This window comes from Poecilia reticulata, chromosome 12, assembly GCF_904066995.2.
Source record: "Poecilia reticulata chromosome 12, P_reticulata-male-v2, whole genome shotgun sequence".
Classification (NCBI taxonomy): domain Eukaryota; kingdom Metazoa; phylum Chordata; class Actinopteri; order Cyprinodontiformes; family Poeciliidae; genus Poecilia; species Poecilia reticulata.
In genome coordinates, this window is record NC_088841.1 from 27,859,102 (window position 1) to 27,878,198 (window position 19,097).

The following is a 19,097-nucleotide window of genomic DNA, read 5'->3' on the forward strand; positions in this document are numbered from 1 at the left end:
TTCAGTGTTTGTCTTTATTTGGCTGCATAAACCAGCAGCTGGTTTTTAACTTTAATGCGCTGAAGTTTCTCTAGAACTTCAAACTTCTGCTCAGCTGATCAGAACGGACCGGACAGAACCAGCGCTGAGCAGAACCAGGTGCTAGGAATGCACCGCCTGTCCGATTCCGACCAGCAGGGCGATGAGGAAGGCCAGGTTCCCGGTGAGGAAGAGCGCCACCAGCAGGACGTCCTGCTGCACCTGCACACAGGAGAGCAGCGGGTCAGGAACGGGTCAGGGGTCAGAGGTCAGGGTTAACGCCGCCTCCATTTGCTGCGTCGGCTCCTTTACCTTGTCAGGCTCCACAGGACCGCTGCCACCTGCAACCACAGCACAGAGGTCAGAGGTCAGAGCAGGATGCTGGGAAATATTTACACCTGTTCTCTAATGAAAGTAACAATGGCAGCTCTGAACGGGTCAGAACCATGACAGGACCCGACCAGAACCAAACGGAACCGTTTCAGGAAAATACAAAACTTCCTCAACAATCAATAAGATTCTGGTGAGACGCTCAGCGGTTCCGGTTCTGACCTGCGGCGGCGCTCCGCCATCTTGCTTGCAGCTCCATCAGGATGAGCAGCAGCGCCTCCCAGCCGGCGAAGCCGCCCAGCACCTTCATCAGCCAGCCGGCGCTGTCCATCATGTCCATGCCTGTGAAGACGGTCGCCACTGTGGGCGGAGTCAGGAAGTCCTGGTTAGGGTCGCGGTGCGTTCACGGCACCGTGGGAAAAATGAAACTCACCTGCTAAGAGCTTCAGAGACACGGCGATGACGAAATGAGCCCAGTTGAACAGGAACCTCCTGAAACGGAACCACAACTGGTTTTATTGGTTTTACTGGGTAACTTTGGACCTCCAGCCCGGTCCAGTCCAGAACTTAAATGGGTTTATCATTCAGTTTCATTTGCTAAAAACCCGACTGGAAGAATTTTGGAAGCTGTTGAAGAACCAAACCTTCATCGGGTAAACGGAACAGAACCGGTCAGAACCGCAACCAACCTTGGATGCTGCGGCGCGCAGCGCATGAAGGCCAGGATGGGCTGGATCAGCGCCAGACACAGAACCAGGCAGCCCAGCACCGGGTGAATCCCCTGTGGAGAAACAGAACATCAACCCAGCCCAGTGGTTCCAGGTTCTGGTTCCGCTGTTCTGTCGGAACCAACAGACGGCGTTACGTCAGACATGGTCGCGCTTTTATTGAATCGGCAACATGAAGTCGGTCGTCACGGAGCTGTGTACTTAGCGGTTAGCTTCATCCGCGATGTGTGACTTAGCGGTTAGCTTCATCCGCGATGTGTGACTTAGCGGTTAGCTTCATCCGCGATGTGTGACTTAGCGGTTAGCTTCATCCGCGATGTGTGACTTAGCGGTTAGCTTCATCCGCGATGTGTGACTTAGCGGTTAGCTTCATCCGCGATGTGTGACTTAGCGGTTAGCTTCATCCGCGATGTGTGACTTAGCGGTTAGCTTCATCCGCGATGTGTGACTTAGCGGTTAGCTTCATCCGCGATGTGTGACTTAGCGGTTAGCTTCATCCGCGATGTGTCCGTCCAGTTCAACCTGAAGGCGATTCTTTCATTGACCAGCTGCAGTCAGATTGAACATGAACGATTTTATTTTGACAAAATAAATAACACTGGATCTGGCACAGCGTGCTACGGAGCCCCCTATGGGTCATGGGGGAAAATGTTCTTTTGGGTTCAATCGCAATAAGCAATATTTGCTCATCTATTTTGCATACAGTCACAAATATAAATTTAAAATGTCAGACACATTTAAAGATCCTAAACGGATTAAAATGGATTTATTCACTGCATGTTTGTAACGTTGAGCAGGATCTGCTCAAGAAAACGGATCTTTATTCAGAACAACACAAAGACAATCAGTCAGTATTACAGATTTCACTGATTACTCCTGTTTATCAAAAAGATCTCTGGAAGTAAAATATAATCCAGTTCTCTCTGACTCCAAGCTAAGTAAGTAAGTAAGTAAGTAAACCCCCAAGGTTGCTTCAGCTCGCCTTACCTTTTTATTTTGTACACAAATTATTGTGGTAGCTCTCAAATCAGTATATAATATTTTCAGATGAAGCTTTCCTGAGTCTTTTAACAAACAATCCAGACATCATAAATCTGCCATAGTTTTTTTGTGTGACTCTCAAACTGAAGATAAACACCTGGAAAACTGTTGGACTGTTTCTGGATCCATGGCTGCTCCTTCAAACGTATTTAAATATTTATGTTTGGACAAAGACGGCGATCTGACTGCAGCCGATCTGCGCAAAGCTTCACCAGCGTCTCTGTTTTCTTAGACGGCTCCGATTGTGTGGCATCTCCAAAATGATCATGTTGATCTTTAGTAGGAAAACCGCCGAGTCTGTTCAGAGATGGCATCACTGGATGGTGTGGAAACTTTACTGTTAAATTAAAAATCTGGCGCAGATCATTAACACTTCAGATCTCATGGATTCAGGAGAACGTTCAGGGTTCTGGTGTAAATAGAACCGTCTGAAACGTTCATTTGGACCCTAACCCAGTTCTACATCACCCACATACCCCCCACCCTGTCCATCAGCCTGATAAACAGCCGACCAGCCGGGCCTGGACAGTACCAGGAGGTCCAGAAGGAGACCAGGAGTAGCACTCAGAGGATGTGAATGGAAATGGTTACGGGGATGAAATGCTGATCTGACATTTGTATTTCTATGTATTTTTTGCTTTTACGTATTTATTACGGCTACTGTAGTTTTAGATGAGCTGCTATTATCATACAGTTTTACTTCCTGGACAAATTTCTCCTAAAGGAGACTAATAAAATATTTTATTTCTTACTAAATTTAAAAAGCAATAGCATAATTTTAATTATATGAAAATAAATCTAACTCTTTAGGTGACAAGCTGTAGTGGCAGCTAATTGCAACGACTAAATTTGCGTGTGATATATTGACACAAACATCTCCAACTTACTACGAGGCGTGGAGCGGTCCACCCCCACTTTTTACACCAGTGGTTTGTTCCACCCCCACTTTTTACACTAGTGGTTTGTTCCACCCCCACTTTTTACACCAGTGGTTTGTTCCACCCCCACTTTTTACACCAGTGGTTTGTTCCACCCCCACTTTTTACACTAGTGGTTTGTTCCACCCCCACTTTTTACACCAGTGGTTTGTCCCAACCAAACAGCCACTTTGCTGCTGGCTTGTTTGCAACCAGCTTCTGACTTGAATTCTCCTCTGAGCAGTTTTATGGTAAGTTCAACAACATTACTTTGATCTTAAATGTGTTTATTGAAAAATAACTGCATTGTTTTGTGCCTGTAAAAATCTTGGTTATTTTGGGGCAAACCAGATATTTTTCATAATTGAGGTCATGTCTCTTTATAGGGTTAGGGGTGTAATTCCTGTACTCCGCTCCAGGCCTCAGTATGAAATCCTGTGAGATTTTGTGGGATTTGAGTTTTTGACAGAAGGACGAGGCTGATTGTTTGGTCTGGGAGAGCATGTGGTGGAAGGGTTAGGCTGGCTGCTGCAGGTGGGCTTTAAATCAGTTCAAATCACTTGTTTTTCATTTTTATTATGATGTGCTTAGATGTGCCTCTGATCCAGAACAGCTCATTCACATGGCTGCAGCCATCAGTCCTGCAGGCTGTTAATCACCACAGATTGAATCCAGGTGGCAGAAGAACCACTGATCTGGTTGGTAACTGGTTAAACTGGACTATTACTACTGGTGCAGATTCTTTATCAGCATTTTGAATGAATTTAATCAACTTATTTGGAACCGTTTGTAGTTAATGGAAGATTGAACCAGTTGTTGGATGGAAGTTTATCCTGTATAAACTGTAAATAATTTTTACTACAGTATAAATCTGTCTGTGTTAAATCAGCCCTGATCCTCCCTGAGTTTTATCTTCAGGTTTTATGATACACAGAATTTATTTTAAATATCGATTCCCTCATTTTAACACGAGCATCATAAATGCTACATTACGCTGCAGCTTGATGGGTAAATGTTACCGTCTGTCAACTAAGATAAATATTAATGAATATTCATTAATGTGTCCTAATTAATGTACTGAGTACACGGGGAACCGTACACTTTGTTTGTTCTATAACCAGTATTTAATATTTCAATGTGTTTCAGAACGTTTCTAATGTTCATCATCTTTCTAACCGACGTCTTCCTCACTCTTATCTCTGTTTCAGCAGTTTGACCCAAAGCTGACTGACTGCAGGGAAACGGTCAGGAAGTGGCTTCATTAGGCGCCACAGCGGGAGGAGGAAGGCACCAAGGAGCCAAGGCACAAAGGAGCCAAGGCACCAAGGAGCCAAGGCACCAAGGAGCCAAGGCACCAAGGAGCCAAGGCACCACGGAGCCAAGGCACCAAGAAGCCAAAGCACCAAGGAGCCAAGGCACCAAGGAGCCAAGGCACCACGGAGCCAAGGCACCAAGGAGCCAAGGCACCAAGGCGCCAAGGCGCCAAGGCACCAAGGAGCCAAGGCACCAGGGAGCCAAGGCACCAAGGAGCCAAGGCACCACGGAGCCAAGGCACCAAGAAGCCAAAGCACCAAGGAGCCAAGGCACCAAGGAGCCAAGGCACCAAGGAGCCAAGGCACCACAGAGCCAAGGCACCAAGAAGCCAAAGCACCAAGGAGCCAAGGCACCACGGAGCCAAGGCACCACGGAGCCAAGGCACCACGGAGCCAAGGCACCAAGGAGCCAAGGCACCAAGGAGCCAAGGCACCAAGGCACCAAGGAGCCAAGGCACCAAGGAGCCAAGGCACCAAGGAGCCAAGGCACCAAGGAGCCAAGGCACCAAGGAGCCAAGGCACCAAGGAGCCAAGGCACCACGGAGCCAAGGCACCAAGGAGCCAAGGCACCAAGGAGCCAAGGCACCAAGGCACCAAGGAGCCAAGGCACCAGGGAGCCAAGGCACCAAGGAGCCAAGGCACCACGGAGCCAAGGCACCAAGAAGCCAAAGCACCAAGGAGCCAAGGCACCAAGGAGCCAAGGCACCAAGGAGCCAAGGCACCAAGAAGCCAAAGCACCAAGGAGCCAAGGCACCAAGGAGCCAAGGCACCACGGAGCCAAGGCATCAAGGAGCCAAGGCACCAAGGAGCCAAGGCACCAAGGCACCAAGGAGCCAAGGCACCAGGGAGCCAAGGCACCAAGGAGCCAAGGCACCAAGGAGCCAAGGAAGGAGCCAAGGCACCAAGGAGCCAAGGCACAAAGGAGCCAAGGCACCAAGGAGCCAAGGCACCAAGGAGCCAAGGCACAAAGGAGCCAAGGCACCAAGGAGCCAAGGCACCACGGAGCCAAGGCACCACGGAGCCAAGGCACCAAGGAGCCAAGGCACCATAGAGCCAAGGCACCATAGAGCCAAGGCACCAAGGAGCCAAGGCACCAAGGAGCCAAGGCACCAAGGAGCTAAAGTGACACCAACCAGAGTCAGACCTGTTACCCCAACTAGTCCTGTTTCCTGGTTCAAACAGAACCTGAAGCTGAACCTCCTGGACCTTCATGGACAACAGACCATGAAGAAGTCCAGCCATAACGGATCAGAACACTGGTTCTGATAGTCTGTGCTACCCGTAAATCCGTCCTACCTTGTGGCGATGCCACATCGATGCTACGTCACAATCTGCTGACTCAGCAGATCTCATCCTACCTGTGGAAGTTTCATTTCATGTATTTCCTGGCAGTTTAAGTTTAATTAAACTTACTTTATACCTGGCTTTCATTAAGCTGCTGTATTCATGTTTTTAGTCTACTTGACAGCAGCTTGTAAATATATTTATGGCTTTAATTTGCCGTCTGCTGTAAATAAGTTGTTTGGTGGCTATTTTTTCCCTATATTTTAAAATGTTAGTTTAATTACATTCTTTTTTTAATTTTTTTTAAACTTTGCTAAATGGGTGTTGGTACGATACTATGTGGGATTGAAGCCGTGTAATATTGGTGTAAGATCAACTTTCATTTCAGTGATCTGTGCAGTTTGGTGGACACATTGTGGCTGCATTTAATAAAGTTTGTCATGCAACGTATTAATGCTGTGATTTGTCTTTAATTCCAATAAAACTTCAGTCACTCAGATAATGTTATCCAATATATTTAACATTAACAACCCGTTATAGTTTTCTGTTGGTAAACATGACAGTAGCAGTTTTGGACGGGTAGCACGGACAGATGGACTTGGCTGTCTATCCGTGCTGCCGTAGGAAAATCTGACGAGGTAGCACTGATGGTCAGAACAGCGGTTCTGGTCTAATGGATCAGAACCAGCAGGAGACAACACTCCACTTACGTATTCCCAGCCGCCAAGGTATGAGAAGGCGAGGATGAAGGCGATGATGGTGGTTACCACGGTGATGCTCATCACGGAGATGTGGATCTGCGGGAACATCCATGTTGTCATGCAGATCACATGGTGCAGGTCAGAACCCAGCCGCACACGGAAACTCACCACAAACCACAGATCTTTGCCAAACATCTGGACCTGACTGGATCTTCTCAGGTACCGAGCCACCATCATCCCCACCGGACACAAGGTCATCCAGGCGAGCAGCATCAGGCAACCTGGAGTACAGAGGACCGGTTAGCCGCCACCGGCTAACGGGTCCCAATTGGCCGTCTGATGGCTAAAGGCTAACGGGTCCCGATTAGCCACCACCGGCTAATGGCTCCTGATTGGCCGTCTGATGGCTAAAGGCTAATGGCTCCCGATTGGCCGTCTTATGGCTAAGGGCAGGGTTCTAGTTAAGACCACCTAACCTGAGACCGAGGCGACCAAGTCTTTTAGGGTCTAAGACCGAGTCCAGACCAATGTAGCGCCCCGCGCTACATGGCACGATAAAATGTTAAATATGATCAAAATTGCTTCTCAAATTGATCTGAAAGGTCCACATGCCCATAAAAACACCTAGATATTAAATACTTAGAGCTGAAATAAATTTAACCAATACCATCTCTGTGCTACAATCCGCGGTGGTCTCATGCCATCCCTAAAAAGATAACACCCTGGGTGTTTGCCCATATTGCTCATGTTGGAAACCACCACTGTCTGCACCATTAAACTTAGCAATCAAGTCAATTCCCTGACGGCAAATAATGCTCGACTATGAACACTGACCAAGGAGCAATAAAAAAGTAACCAACCAGAATATGCTCATCGTGACTGTTTTCACCCTCCCTCCCGCTACATGAAGCCAGGCAGTCTGACACCATGGCAAACATTACAGCTGCCACTTTCAACGAAAACAAAGAACAATGTGCATGCTCTCTGTGCTCTTTTGTTCTTGTGATTTATTTATTTGCTAATTAAATAAATATCAATGTATATAATAAAATAAAATAATAATAGCTACTGCAGAGTACCAGAGCATTACAAGAACAAAGAACGGCTCTCAGTGAGGCTCCAGTCCGATCTTCTTAATAAAGAGCCGTTCAGAAAAATCGGATCGTTTGTGAATTTCACATCACTATTTTGCAGACTTTTGGACACAGTGTTGTCCCATATCTACATCACGTTAGTCAACACCTCCGCGAAATAATTCAGCACAGCGAGTGACAACTTTTTTTCATCACAATGCTTATGTGTCTCTATACAGCTAGCTAGCTTTGCTAAAAAACATGCTAAAGCTAAATGTTATTAAGTTTGGTTAAGAATAATTATTGCATTGTCAATAAATGACGTCTAATCGATGATCTTAGTTGCCTGAGAAACTCAATAACCTTCATGAGCTCAGACGGTCAAACTGATGAAAAACGAGGATGGGTCCTGACTCAAGAGACCGGAGGAGGACCGGAGGAGGACCGGAGGACGGACTGTAGGACCAGAGGACGGACTGTAGGACCGGAGGAGGACCGGAGGACGGACTGTAGGACCGGAGGAGGACCGGAGGACGGACTGTAGGACCGGAGGACGGACTGTAGGACGGACCGGAGGACGGACTGTAGGACCGGAGGAGGACCGGAGGACGGACTGTAGGACCGGAGGAGGACTGTAGGACGGACCGGAGGACGGACTGTAGGACCGGAGGAGGACCGGAGGACGGACTGTAGGACCGGAGGAGGACCGGAGGAGGACCGGAGGACGGACTGTAGGACCGGAGGACGGACCGGAGGACGGATCGGAGGACGGACCGGAGGACGGACCGGAGGACGGACTGTAGGACCGGAGGAGGACCGGAGGACGGACTGTAGGACCTGAGGACGGACCTGAGGACGGACTGTAGGAAGGACCGGAGGAGGACTCACCGTGGGCTCTGATCATCTGCTGCTTCCCATCACTTGGGACCACAGCAGGAGACGTCAGCGCCATCTTTTGGCTGCTGCTATAATCGTTCTGGTGCTTCATGATGATCCCTGTTGGACACAGCAGAGCCTCCAGTGAGGACAATTCCCTGAGGAGTTGTTAATACACTGAACAACAATATAAAGTGTCAAATATCAGAGTTTTATCAACATTTGGGTTGCGCAATTTATAGAGAAACTCAAACTATATTTTCAGTAATTACTGATCTTCATATCGGCATTGATAACTTGGTGGTGTGGCCATTTGTAGTGCACTGACAGTCCTTTGAACATGATGGGATTCAGGTTGAGGAATTTGATTTTCACCCAGTTGGCTTCTCAATCAATCAACCAAATTCTATTGACTGCAGCAGCAAGGCTTTACAAAGTGCTTTCATCATAAAAAACACAAAGTCGTGCAACATAGAATCAACTATCAAAACATTACATTAAGTCAAGTGTCATCATTAAATTAGTGACTTCAGTCACAAGACATTTAAACTAGCTGGGTTGAGGGCTGAGAAGAAAAAACCCTCAATCACAATGACAGCAATTTGAAAAGGCAGCAGCAGCACTTGGTTCTGGGCGATGGCTCCAAACAAACAACGAGTTGAGCCATTTGCTGAACTTTTATACACCTGCAACTCTAAACACGTTTCAGCAGAAGGGGATGCTTGACTCCCCATGGCCTGCACACCGAGTGGGAAGGGGGGACAAATGATGCTGAGTCAGAACTACCTTTCTGAACCTGTTCCGCTCTCTCAAGAAATCGTTCTCATTGGTTGTGGAGGGTCACTCAGCAAACCTCACTGCATGTATGAGGTGGACATGAAACTGTATGGTGAGACTTGTGTTGTCCCTGTGTTAGTAGTGCCAGGCCTAACGGACGATTTAATCATTGGCACAAATGTCATAAGATTCTTCATGCAACAGCTGAAAATAACCAATGATTATTGGCGTCTAGTGTCCAGTCCCAGTCTTCTCCCAGAATGTGAGCAGCTTCTCGACATGATGGCAAGCACTTCTCGGTGGAGAGGTGAAGAACTCCCAGAGAAGATTGGCATAGTCAAACTACGACAGTCTGTCACCCTGCTGACTGAACACCTGGTGTGGGGTGAGCTGCCACGTAACATCCCCATGTCTCCAGGGAGTACTGTAATCACCAAACCAACCTCATCTAAGTCGATGCCACGCAACATCATGGTTGCTCACATTATCACTCCTTTATGGGGAGATAGGTGGGTCCCTTTAAAAGCCGCCAACCTTTCAGACAAGCCCATCATGCTGAAAAGAAACAGCAAGTTGGCAGATGTGTCCCTTTGCCTGGCGGTTCAATGGTAAATGGACTGAACTTACATAGCACTTTATCCAATCATTTTGACCACTCAAAGCACTTTACACTAGAGTCACAGTGTAACTGTGACTCTAGTGAGTCACAGTTACACTGTGACTCACTAGAGTCACAGTGTAACTGTGACTCTAGTGAGTCACAGTTTAGTAGGCAATTTGGGGTTGGGTGCCTTGCCCAAGGGCACCTCAACACATGGCAGGAGGAAGCTGGAATCGAACCTACAACCTTCCAATTGCAAGACGACCACTCTACCCACACAGCCACAGTCGCCCCGCCCCATTGGTTGAAAATGTTGAGGTTTTTCAAGGCATCAGCCAGGTTGAAACTGCTGCTCCAGAGAAGGGACATGTCAGAGATCTGAAGCTGCGATTTCAACAGGTTGAACCTTAATATGACCTTAATACTGATGCAGGGAAAACAAAGTTGGTCGAGCTGCTTGAGAAATATAACGATATTTTCTCTAAGCATGCAGTAGACTGTGGCAAGGCAGAAGGCGTCGCATCCGGCTTGTTGATGATGAACCATTCCAGCTTCCATACCGCCGAATCCCACCGGCTCATCATCACAAGCTGCAGCAGGTTTTATCTGACATGGAGGAACAGGAGATAATAAATAAATCTGTGAGTGAATACGCCTCTCCTCTTGTGCTGGTCTGGAAGAAGGATGGCAGTCTGAGGATATGCACAGACTTCAGGTGGTTAAATGAAGTGATAAAGAGTCTCTGGAGAGGTTAGAGGTTGTGTTCCAACACCTTCACCTGCACAGTCTCAAGTTGAGCCCCAACTTTATGAGATCATCAGTGAAATTTCTAGATGGTCATGGAGTGTCTGTCAACCCTGGAAAAGTTTAAATTATTACAAAGATGACAAAGGTTGACCTGATGGAGGATGATGGACGCACTCCTTCAGTCAAGAGGATCAAGTCCTTCCTTGGTGTTTTATTACCAACATTTCATTCCAAGCTGTTCATCTGTGGCCAGGCCCCTGTTTGCTCTAACTGCTGGACAGAAGAGGAAGGGCAAAACCAAAACAACAACAACTGCTGGTTCTTACAGAAAACTGAGACCATCTGACTGGACAGAGGAGTGTGAAACAGCCTTTTAAAGTCTCAAAGAAAAGCTGTTGAATTGTGTTGTTCTTGCACACCCAGATTTCTCACAGACTCTGATTTTGTTCATAAATGCTTCACTGGACGGACTCAGAGCTGTCTTGTCTCAAGTCCCAGCTGGAGAAGAGAAAGCTCGCCCCATTGCATTCGCCAGCAAGACACTGAGCAACTCTCAAAAGAAATACCCCGCTCACAGGCTTCAATTTTTGGCTTTGAAATGGAGTATATGTGAGAAGTTCAGTCATTGGTTAAGAGGTCAAACATTCACGGTGTGGACTGATAACAATCTGCTCACCTACATCATGACGAAGCCAAAACTTGATGCTTGTGAGCAGCGATGGGTTGCGAAGTTTCTTTTGATCTGAAACACATACCTGGGTCCAAGATCACAGTGGCTGACGCACTCAGCAGGGATCCATTTGCAACAACTGTCAGCCATAGGATCATCACTGAGGGCTGCTCTCGCCTCCTTATTGAAGCTGATAGCATTAGCCAAGATGGGATCCAAGACGCTTTTCAACCTAAAGGTCCAGAGCCAAGAACCAATGCAGAACTCCATTGTAGTTCGCAACCTTACCCGTGTGACGCAGTGACAGTCAAGGCTCTTCTGGAGATGCATGACCAGTAGTGGCACTAATTCAGTCTGTCCAAGATTTGGGTGCATCAGGGCAAGATTCCCTCCCCGTGTTGGGCATATTTTGGATGAATCACAATATGCCCAAAAGCTTGACCCTGATGTTTCCAAAATCTTGCCATTCATTATCCGAGAGAGACGTCCATCCAGACGCGAAAGAGCAGGACTCAGTGTTGGAGCTATGGTGCTCATTAAGCAGTGGGAGAGGCTCAAGATTAAAAATGGGATCCTCTATAGAGTCACTCGAGATCCCCCCCTCAGCAAACAGAAAAGACATCCGTTTGTTCTTCCTGATAGCCTCAAGGAAAGAGCCTTGCAAGGCTTTCATGACATGGCTGGACATCAGGGGCAGGCACGGACACTTCACCTGGCAAGACAGAGATTCTTCTGGCCAAAGATGGGTTCTGATGTGAAGGAGTATATAAAGTGTTGCCAGAGGTGCATTCTTGCCGAAACACCAGAACCTTGTTCTCGAGCCCCTCTTAAAAGCATAAGAACCTTTGCTCCAATGGAGTTGGTGTGTTTAGACTTCTGGAGTGCGGAAGATAAAAAGCTAAATTCAGTGGATGTGCTTGTCCTGACCGACCATTTCACAAAACTAGCCCACGCATTTCCATGCACCAATCAAACAGCAAAGCAGGTTGCTAAAAAGTTGTGGGACCGCGTATTTTGTGTGTATGGATTTCCTGAATGGATCAGGGAGCAAACTTTGACAGTGAGCTCATTGCTGAGCTGCTTCTGCTGGCGGGAGTATCAAAGTCTCACACCACTGCGTACCATCCCATGGGGAACGGGGGCACCGAGAGGTTCAACCAGACACTTGGCACCATGCTCAGATCATTGCCACTCAGAGAGAAGAACAAATGAACAAATACAAACATTGACTGTTGCATATAATGCGACCGTTCACCAGACCACAGGATTTGCTCCAGTTGGTTGGATCCCGAGGCTTCCTGTGGATGTGATCTTCAAACAGCTGCTGTGTGATCCAGTGACTACCGATTACAAGAACTATGCCAACACACTCATGTCGCGTCTGTATGAGGCAGCTAGGATAGCTCAAGCACATGCTGTGGAAGAACAAGATAAAGAGGCAGTGTTGAAAAAGTGTAATACCCCTGCCACGCCACTAGTTGGTGCTAGGCTTGGACAAAGGTACCGGTTTGAACATTGGAGACAGAGTCTTGCTAGCCAACAAGGGTGAAAGAGGGAAGAAAACGTTATCTGACAAGTGGAGCGCTACAGTTTACACAGTTGTTGACAGGAATCTTCAAACTCACACATACAAGTTGGAAGACAAACAAGGTAACAAACAAATTGTGCACAGGAACCTGATCCTGGACATCAACTTTCTACCTGTGGGAACAGTCCAGGATGAGGTCACTGTTGTTGGAGCAGAGGAGGCACAAGGCCTGAGGCTTCAGAAGAGAGAAGTTTGGATAATGGCTCACTTCCCTCCTGTTAATCCTGTAGCATCAGCAGCAGACACCGAGGCTAACAAAGCGCTACTTCGACTTCAGTTCAACAATCTTCTAACCAATCACTACCGATGGCAGCAATTAGGAAAAAGCTGGTTATAGTGGGAGATGGAGCCTGTGGGAAGACCTGCCTGCTCATTGTGTTCAGCAAGGACCAGTTTCCTGAAGTCTATGTGCCCACAGTGTTAGAGAACTACGTCGCTGACATTGAAGTTGACGGGAAACAGGTTGAATTAGCGCTCTGGGACACAGCAGGTCAAGAGGACTATGACCGACTCCGCCCACTCTCTTATCCAGACACTGATGTCATACTCATGTGTTTCTCCATTGACAGCCACTGATTATTTCTGTTTTTATTTTAATTATGTAAAGCACTTTGAAATGCCTTGCTGCTGAAATGTGCTATACAAATAAAATTTGATTGATTGATTTATTAATGGAGATAAAACATGGGAGATGAGTAAATAGACAAACTGTGACAGCAATGATTCTCTGGATCAAGACGTGTCAGAACCAGGATTATCCAGCCAGAGTCTTGTGACGCCTCAGTGTGCAGGACTGTCAGGTGGACATGCAGGCAGTCATGTGGCAGAAGGACAGTTACAGACAGTGAGTCAGGCTCACGGAGGCTCTTCCTGTAAACTCAGACGCTAACATGGACATGTGTGTCAGAGACTGACCAGGTCGTTAGGACTCGGGTGGGCAGGGTCAGCGAAAGGGTGAACAGACTCAATGAATCCTTGGTTCAAAGACCTTTTGATTTTAGGGATTTGGCAAACTCAAAACTCCCAGTCCGTTCTTACGTGGTTTTGACTGAATTAATGTATTTACAGTTCTGTATATGGACAGTTCAACAATATAACTGTGACCCTGTTTACACGACAGTGATCCAATGAAAATTGAATTTTTTTTCCATTTCTATTAACACGATTACATGAAGATGTTCTAATTACAATCCTGTACACAGAAATGGCATAAATCGAAAAGGTGTAATACCCCTGCCACGCCACTAGTTGGTGCTGGGCTTGGAGAAACAAAAGTTCTCCCTCCATTCTTCATCGACTACATGGTTTACAAGGTGACCCCACCACTGGCTTGTTCTCCCGGGTCGCGTCCAGCAGCGCCGCCTCGTCATGTTTCTACTTAACGGAGTGGCGCTGAATGAGAGCCGTGTTCGAGGATTTAAGCACAGAGGCATAAAATGAGCTCCGTGTTGGAGACATGCAGTTATAAGAGTCAGAAGCACAAATATTACTCTGGTGTCTGGCATTCTGTAGTTTCTTCTTCTGTGGATTGTAGAGAGCCGTTATGAAAGTGTCATACTAGCTGGAAGAAAAGATCCGTTTATTCTGTTTCCAAGACGACGGACACCGGTACGTTTCAGAAACATCGCAGTCTGGAACCCGTTCTCACACTGTGCCGCTGTCAGAGACAACATTGTCAGGTGGTTTCATGTAAATGTACACTGCAAACGCAACAAAACTCTTGTTGTCGTGTAAACGGGACCTGTGATGGAATATCGTTTTCCTGAAAAACACACCGCGCATTGTGTTTATGGGTTTAAAGTTGGCACAGAACTGTATGATGATATGGATCTGAGAAGGCCAGAGGCCTGATCACACGTATGTTCCTTCTAACCCTGTTTGTAGGTGGCTCTCGAGCTGAGTGCTGTACTTCGCCATGGCAACCCTGTTTGTAGGTGGCTCTCGAGCTGAGTGCTGTACTTCGCCATGGCAACCCTCTGCTGAATTTTCATCTGTTTTCATCAACTTGGATTTTGGTGAAATATACGAGGGGTGAATGTAGCAAGTGTGTAAAATGTTTATATTTCTCCCCAAATCCTTCCTCATCTTTTGTTTTTCTTGGTTTCTGAATTGTATTTTATTTTGGTGGAGAAGCTTTTAGTTTCCTGTTTCCTGTTTTCGCGTCATATCCTGAGTGCTCCCCAGCGCGGGGCTCTGTAAGTCTACAGAGCTGCCTTCTGTCTGTGTATTAAAATATTCAACATTTCAAAACTGTTTTATGTTGAGTGCAGCACTGCAGTGGGTATTTAATTCCCACGTTAGTCGCATTAATCGAGTTCACCGGGCCGACGTGGTTATTTTGTTCTGGTTGGTTGAGCTGCGTGTGGGGAGGTTACAGCCAAAGACCTATTCTTGTTTTAAACAGAATAAACCTGCTGCAACACTCGTCTGCTGGTTCCTTTTGCCCATTACACACAACAGATGAGTTAGATGAAGGCGGCTACAATTGGATGGGGTCAAAGGTCACCTGGTGACATCATAATGTAGAGCTGCGTATCATCATAGTTATGGTAGCTGATCTTATAACCTGAGCCAGTGGGAGCAGATAAATATTGAATAAGAGGGTCCTAGGATTGAACCTTGGGGTACCCCACATGTGACCTTTGACCTCTGATGAGAAGTTTCCGATTGAAACAAAGAAATCCCTGTTCTTTATGTAGGATTCAAACCAGCTGAGTTCTGGACCGGAGAGTCCGACCCGACTCTCCAGTCGGTTCAGAAAAAATGTCCTGATCAACACTGAGGTCCAACAGAACCAGAACCAGCACTGTGGTTCTCCCACAGTCCGTATTTATGTGGATATCATTGAACACTTTGACTAGGCCAGTCTACGTGCTGTGGTAACTATGGAAACCAGACTGGAAGGAGTCAAATCGGCCGGTTATCGTTGGGAAGTTGTTTAACTGTTGAAGCTTTTTTAATAACTTTGCTGATGAATGGGAGGTCAGAGGTCAGAGGTCAGCCTGTAGTTCGGCAGTAGTGATTTTATCAGTGGTTTGATAACGGCTGTTTTCACAGGGGAAACACCTGAAGAGAGCGATGAGTTACTATCTGGACCAGATCATTAACGACAGGCAGGACTTTCTTAAAGAAATGTGAGGGTCGGAACCGGAGCTTCACTGACTTATCATGTTTTCTAGGGTTTTATAATGTAGTAGTTGAAATTGGGTCATTTTTTCTGCATCTGTTTTGTTTGGGCCCAGCTTTGGTTCTGGCTTTGGAGTGGATGTGCAGATTAATCCTCTGATCTTTTGAATTTTCTCTGAGAAGAAGCTGAAAACTTGTTGCAGGCATTAGATTGGAGTTCAGGTGGTAACGTCATAGGAGGGTTTGTGAGCCTGTCAACAGTGGCAAATAAAGCTCGAGCGTTGTTAGTGTTTTTGTTTATGACATCTGCAAAGAAAGCCTCTCTGGCATGTTTTAGTGTGGAGTGATAGTTACGTAGTCTTTCTTTATAGATGTCATAATAAACGTGACGTTGAATTTTTTCTCGTAGGCGGTTACGGGCAGTCTGAGGTGTGAAGCGTCTGTTGTTCAGGCCAATAGTTTCATCAGCTGTGTGTCGCTGGTCTGTCCCAGTCCTCAGATGGACGAGCCAGAAGTCCATCTGGTGCTGGAGCGGTCAGACGAGGATGAGGTCGATCTGCAGTAGAGCTAGTCTGTTGGAAACCAACTCTTTAACGGCCGATGGTCCGATAACGGACACTGAGCCGTGCAGCTGCCGCTCTAGTGGACGTCCCTGCATTCAACACGCCAACGGCTCCACATTTCATGAGACACATGAGGCTTTATGACCTGTGACAAAATGTAACATTATGGGGCCTTTTATTGTCTCCAGTCCAAGGGTTGTCCAAATGTTGCCAATTATGGTCTGATTACCCCGTGGACTTTCCCCACCCTGCACTGGGTAAAAAAACAACTCACTGACAGCAGGTTGGATTGAAAATTATACACAGATCAAGAGAGATATTACTTTGGTACAATAAGATGTCAGCAAATGCTCATTTACAGTTGTTAACTCCACATGGCAACAGTATTGAACATGGAGTGTTTATAGTTTGCTCAGTATAGGCGATTCTGTGGAGAGGGTCTTCCTACCGTTGGAGCTGGATCCATAGACCAGCAGCAGGTAGAAGAGTTGGTCGGAGGTGAAGCTGAAGTTGCTGGAAGTGAAGATGGCGTTCTTGGAGATGAATGTGCAGCCCAGGACCCCGTTCTGGTTGGAGGTCTGTATATCTGAGAGGGCTCCCTGCCAGAGACATTCACTGGTCATCCTCTGAGGAACCAACCTCTGAACGCTCCTCGACCAGGACGTCCTGGTGGGGTGAAGTACCTTAGGTTGAACCGTTGGAGCTGTTCGCCCAACAGAGAAGGCCCGCTGCACATCAACAGCTCCGGTGCTGTTCAGGCCACAGAGGTAGATGTCATCTTGACCCTGAGGATGGGAGACGGAGCAGAAGCTCAACCTTCTGACACTGCAGCACTGGAAAGGTCCAGGAAACATTTGGACTTCATAACCAACATCTGGTTTGGTTTCCTCACCATATTCTGATCATCTGACCACCCAAAAGCTACGTATCCCTGAGCCGGTCCGGACAGCTCGTACTGGACCCCGGATTCGGGCGGAGTCAGAAGTCTGGCTGACATGAAGAAGCAGTTGGAGCTGGAGGAGGGATCACAGTTTGTGGGCTGGCTGAAGCACAGCTTGGTGGAACCGCAGCCGACATTGGAGATGGACTGGAGGGAGACAGGACCAATCAGAGAGACTCCTGGGCAGTGGAGGGAACTGGTTCTGACCCAAAGGCTGGAACTGGTTCTGACCCAAAGGCTGGAACTGGTTCTGACCCAAAGGAAGGAACTGGTTCTGACCCAAAGGCTAGAACTGGTTCTGACCCACAGGCTAGAACTGGTTCTGACCCACAGGCTAGAACTGGTTCTGACCCCAAGGCTGGAACTGGTTCTGACCCCAAGGCTGGAACTGGTTCTGACCCCAAGGCTGGAACTGGTTCTGACCCACAGGCTAGAACTGGTTCTGACCCACAGGCTAGAACTGGTTCTGACCCCAAGGCTGGAACTGGTTCTGACCCCAAGGCTGGAACTGGTTCTGACCCCAAGGCTGGAACTGGTTCTGACCCCAAGGCTGGAACTGGTTCTGACCCAAAGGCTGGAACTGGTTCTGACCCCAAGGCTGGAACTGGTTCTGACCCAAAGGCTGGAACTGGTTCTGACCCAAAGGCTGGAACTGGTTCTGACCCCAAGGCTGGAACTGGTTCTGACCCAAAGGCTGGAACTGGTTCTGACCCCAAGGCTGGAACTGGTTCTGACCCAAAGGCTGGAACTGGTTCTGACCCAAAGGCTGGAACTGGTTCTGACCCAAAGGCTGGAACTGGTTCTGACCCAAAGGCTGGAACTGGTTCTGACCCAAGGCTGGAACTGGTTCTGACCCAAAGGCTGGAACTGGTTCTGACCCCAAGGCTGGAACTGGTTCTGACCCAAAGGCTGGAACTGGTTCTGACCCCAAGGCTGGAACTGGTTCTGACCCAAAGGCTGGAACTGGTTCTGACCCAAAGGAAGAAACTGGTTCTGACCCAAAGGAAGAAACTAGTTCTGACCCAAAGGAAGGAACTGGTTCTGACCCAAAGGCTGGAACTGGTTCTGACCCAAAGGCTGGAACTGGTTCTGACCCAAAGGCTGGAACTGGTTCTGACCCAAAGGAAGGAACTGGTTCTGACCCAAAGGCTGGAACTGGTTCTGACCCAAAGGCTGGAACTGGTTCAGACCCAAAGGAAGGAACCGGTTCTGACCCAAAGGAAGGAACTGGTTCTGACCCCAAGGCTGGAACTGGTTCTGACCCAAAGGAAGGAACTGGTTCTGACCCCAAGGCTGGAACTGGTTCTGACCCAAAGGAAGGAACCGGTTCTGACCCAAAGGAAGGAACTGGGTCTGACCCAAAGGGTAGAACTGGTTCTGACCCAAAGGGTAGAACTGGTTCTGACCCAAAGGAAGAAACTGGTTCTGACCCAAAGGAAGAAACTAGTTCTGACCCAAAGGAAGGAACTGGTTCTGACCCAAAGGCTGGAACTGGTTCTGACCCAAAGGGTAGAACTGGTTCTGACCCAAAGGCTGGAACTGGTTCTGACCCAAAGGCTGGAACTGGTTCTGATCCAAAGGCTGGAGCTGGTTCTGACCCAAAGGAAGAAACTAGTTCTGACCCAAAGGAAGGAACTGGTTCTGACCCAAAGGGTGGAACTGGTTCTGACCCAAAGGCTGGAACTGGTTCTGACCCAAAGGGTAGAACTGGTTCTGACCCAAAGGCTGGAACTGGTTCTGACCCAAAGGCTGGAACTGGTTCTGATCCAAAGGCTGGAACTGGTTCTGACCCAAAGGCTGGAAC

At 47.6% G+C, this 19,097-nt stretch overlaps 2 protein-coding genes across 3 annotated transcripts in view; one reads left to right on the forward strand and one right to left on the reverse strand.

The window, feature by feature from the left end:
* The window catches only part of LOC103460434 (ferric reductase 1-like), a 25,701-nt gene continuing 6,604 nt past the window's right edge, over positions 1-19,097 (reverse strand). For both annotated transcript variants that reach the window (XM_081614015.1, XM_081614014.1), the window contains exons 6-16: positions 17,246-17,440; positions 17,037-17,138; positions 16,802-16,952; positions 8,294-8,401; positions 6,501-6,613; positions 6,342-6,428; positions 1,038-1,129; positions 782-840; positions 571-708; positions 331-359; positions 1-240 (exon numbers count right to left, since the gene is read on the reverse strand). In XM_081614015.1, the coding sequence (XP_081470141.1) occupies positions 142-240; positions 331-359; positions 571-708; positions 782-840; positions 1,038-1,129; positions 6,342-6,428; positions 6,501-6,613; positions 8,294-8,401; positions 16,802-16,952; positions 17,037-17,138; positions 17,246-17,440 (1,173 nt within the window). In that variant the 3' untranslated portion in view covers positions 1-141. The remainder of the gene's footprint in view (positions 241-330; positions 360-570; positions 709-781; positions 841-1,037; positions 1,130-6,341; positions 6,429-6,500; positions 6,614-8,293; positions 8,402-16,801; positions 16,953-17,036; positions 17,139-17,245; positions 17,441-19,097) is intronic.
* LOC108165959 (ras-like GTP-binding protein O-RHO) lies at positions 12,874-13,240 on the forward strand. Its single transcript, XM_017303318.2, has one exon. It carries the CDS (start codon positions 12,971-12,973, stop codon positions 13,238-13,240), a length of 270 nt encoding a protein of 89 aa, XP_017158807.1. The 5' UTR covers positions 12,874-12,970.

Bases quoted from the DNA above. Each gene is read 5' to 3' on its own strand.
- LOC108165959 (XM_017303318.2), top strand. From the start codon at position 12,971: ATGGCAGCAATTAGGAAAAAGCTGGTTATAGTGGGAGATGGAGCCTGT.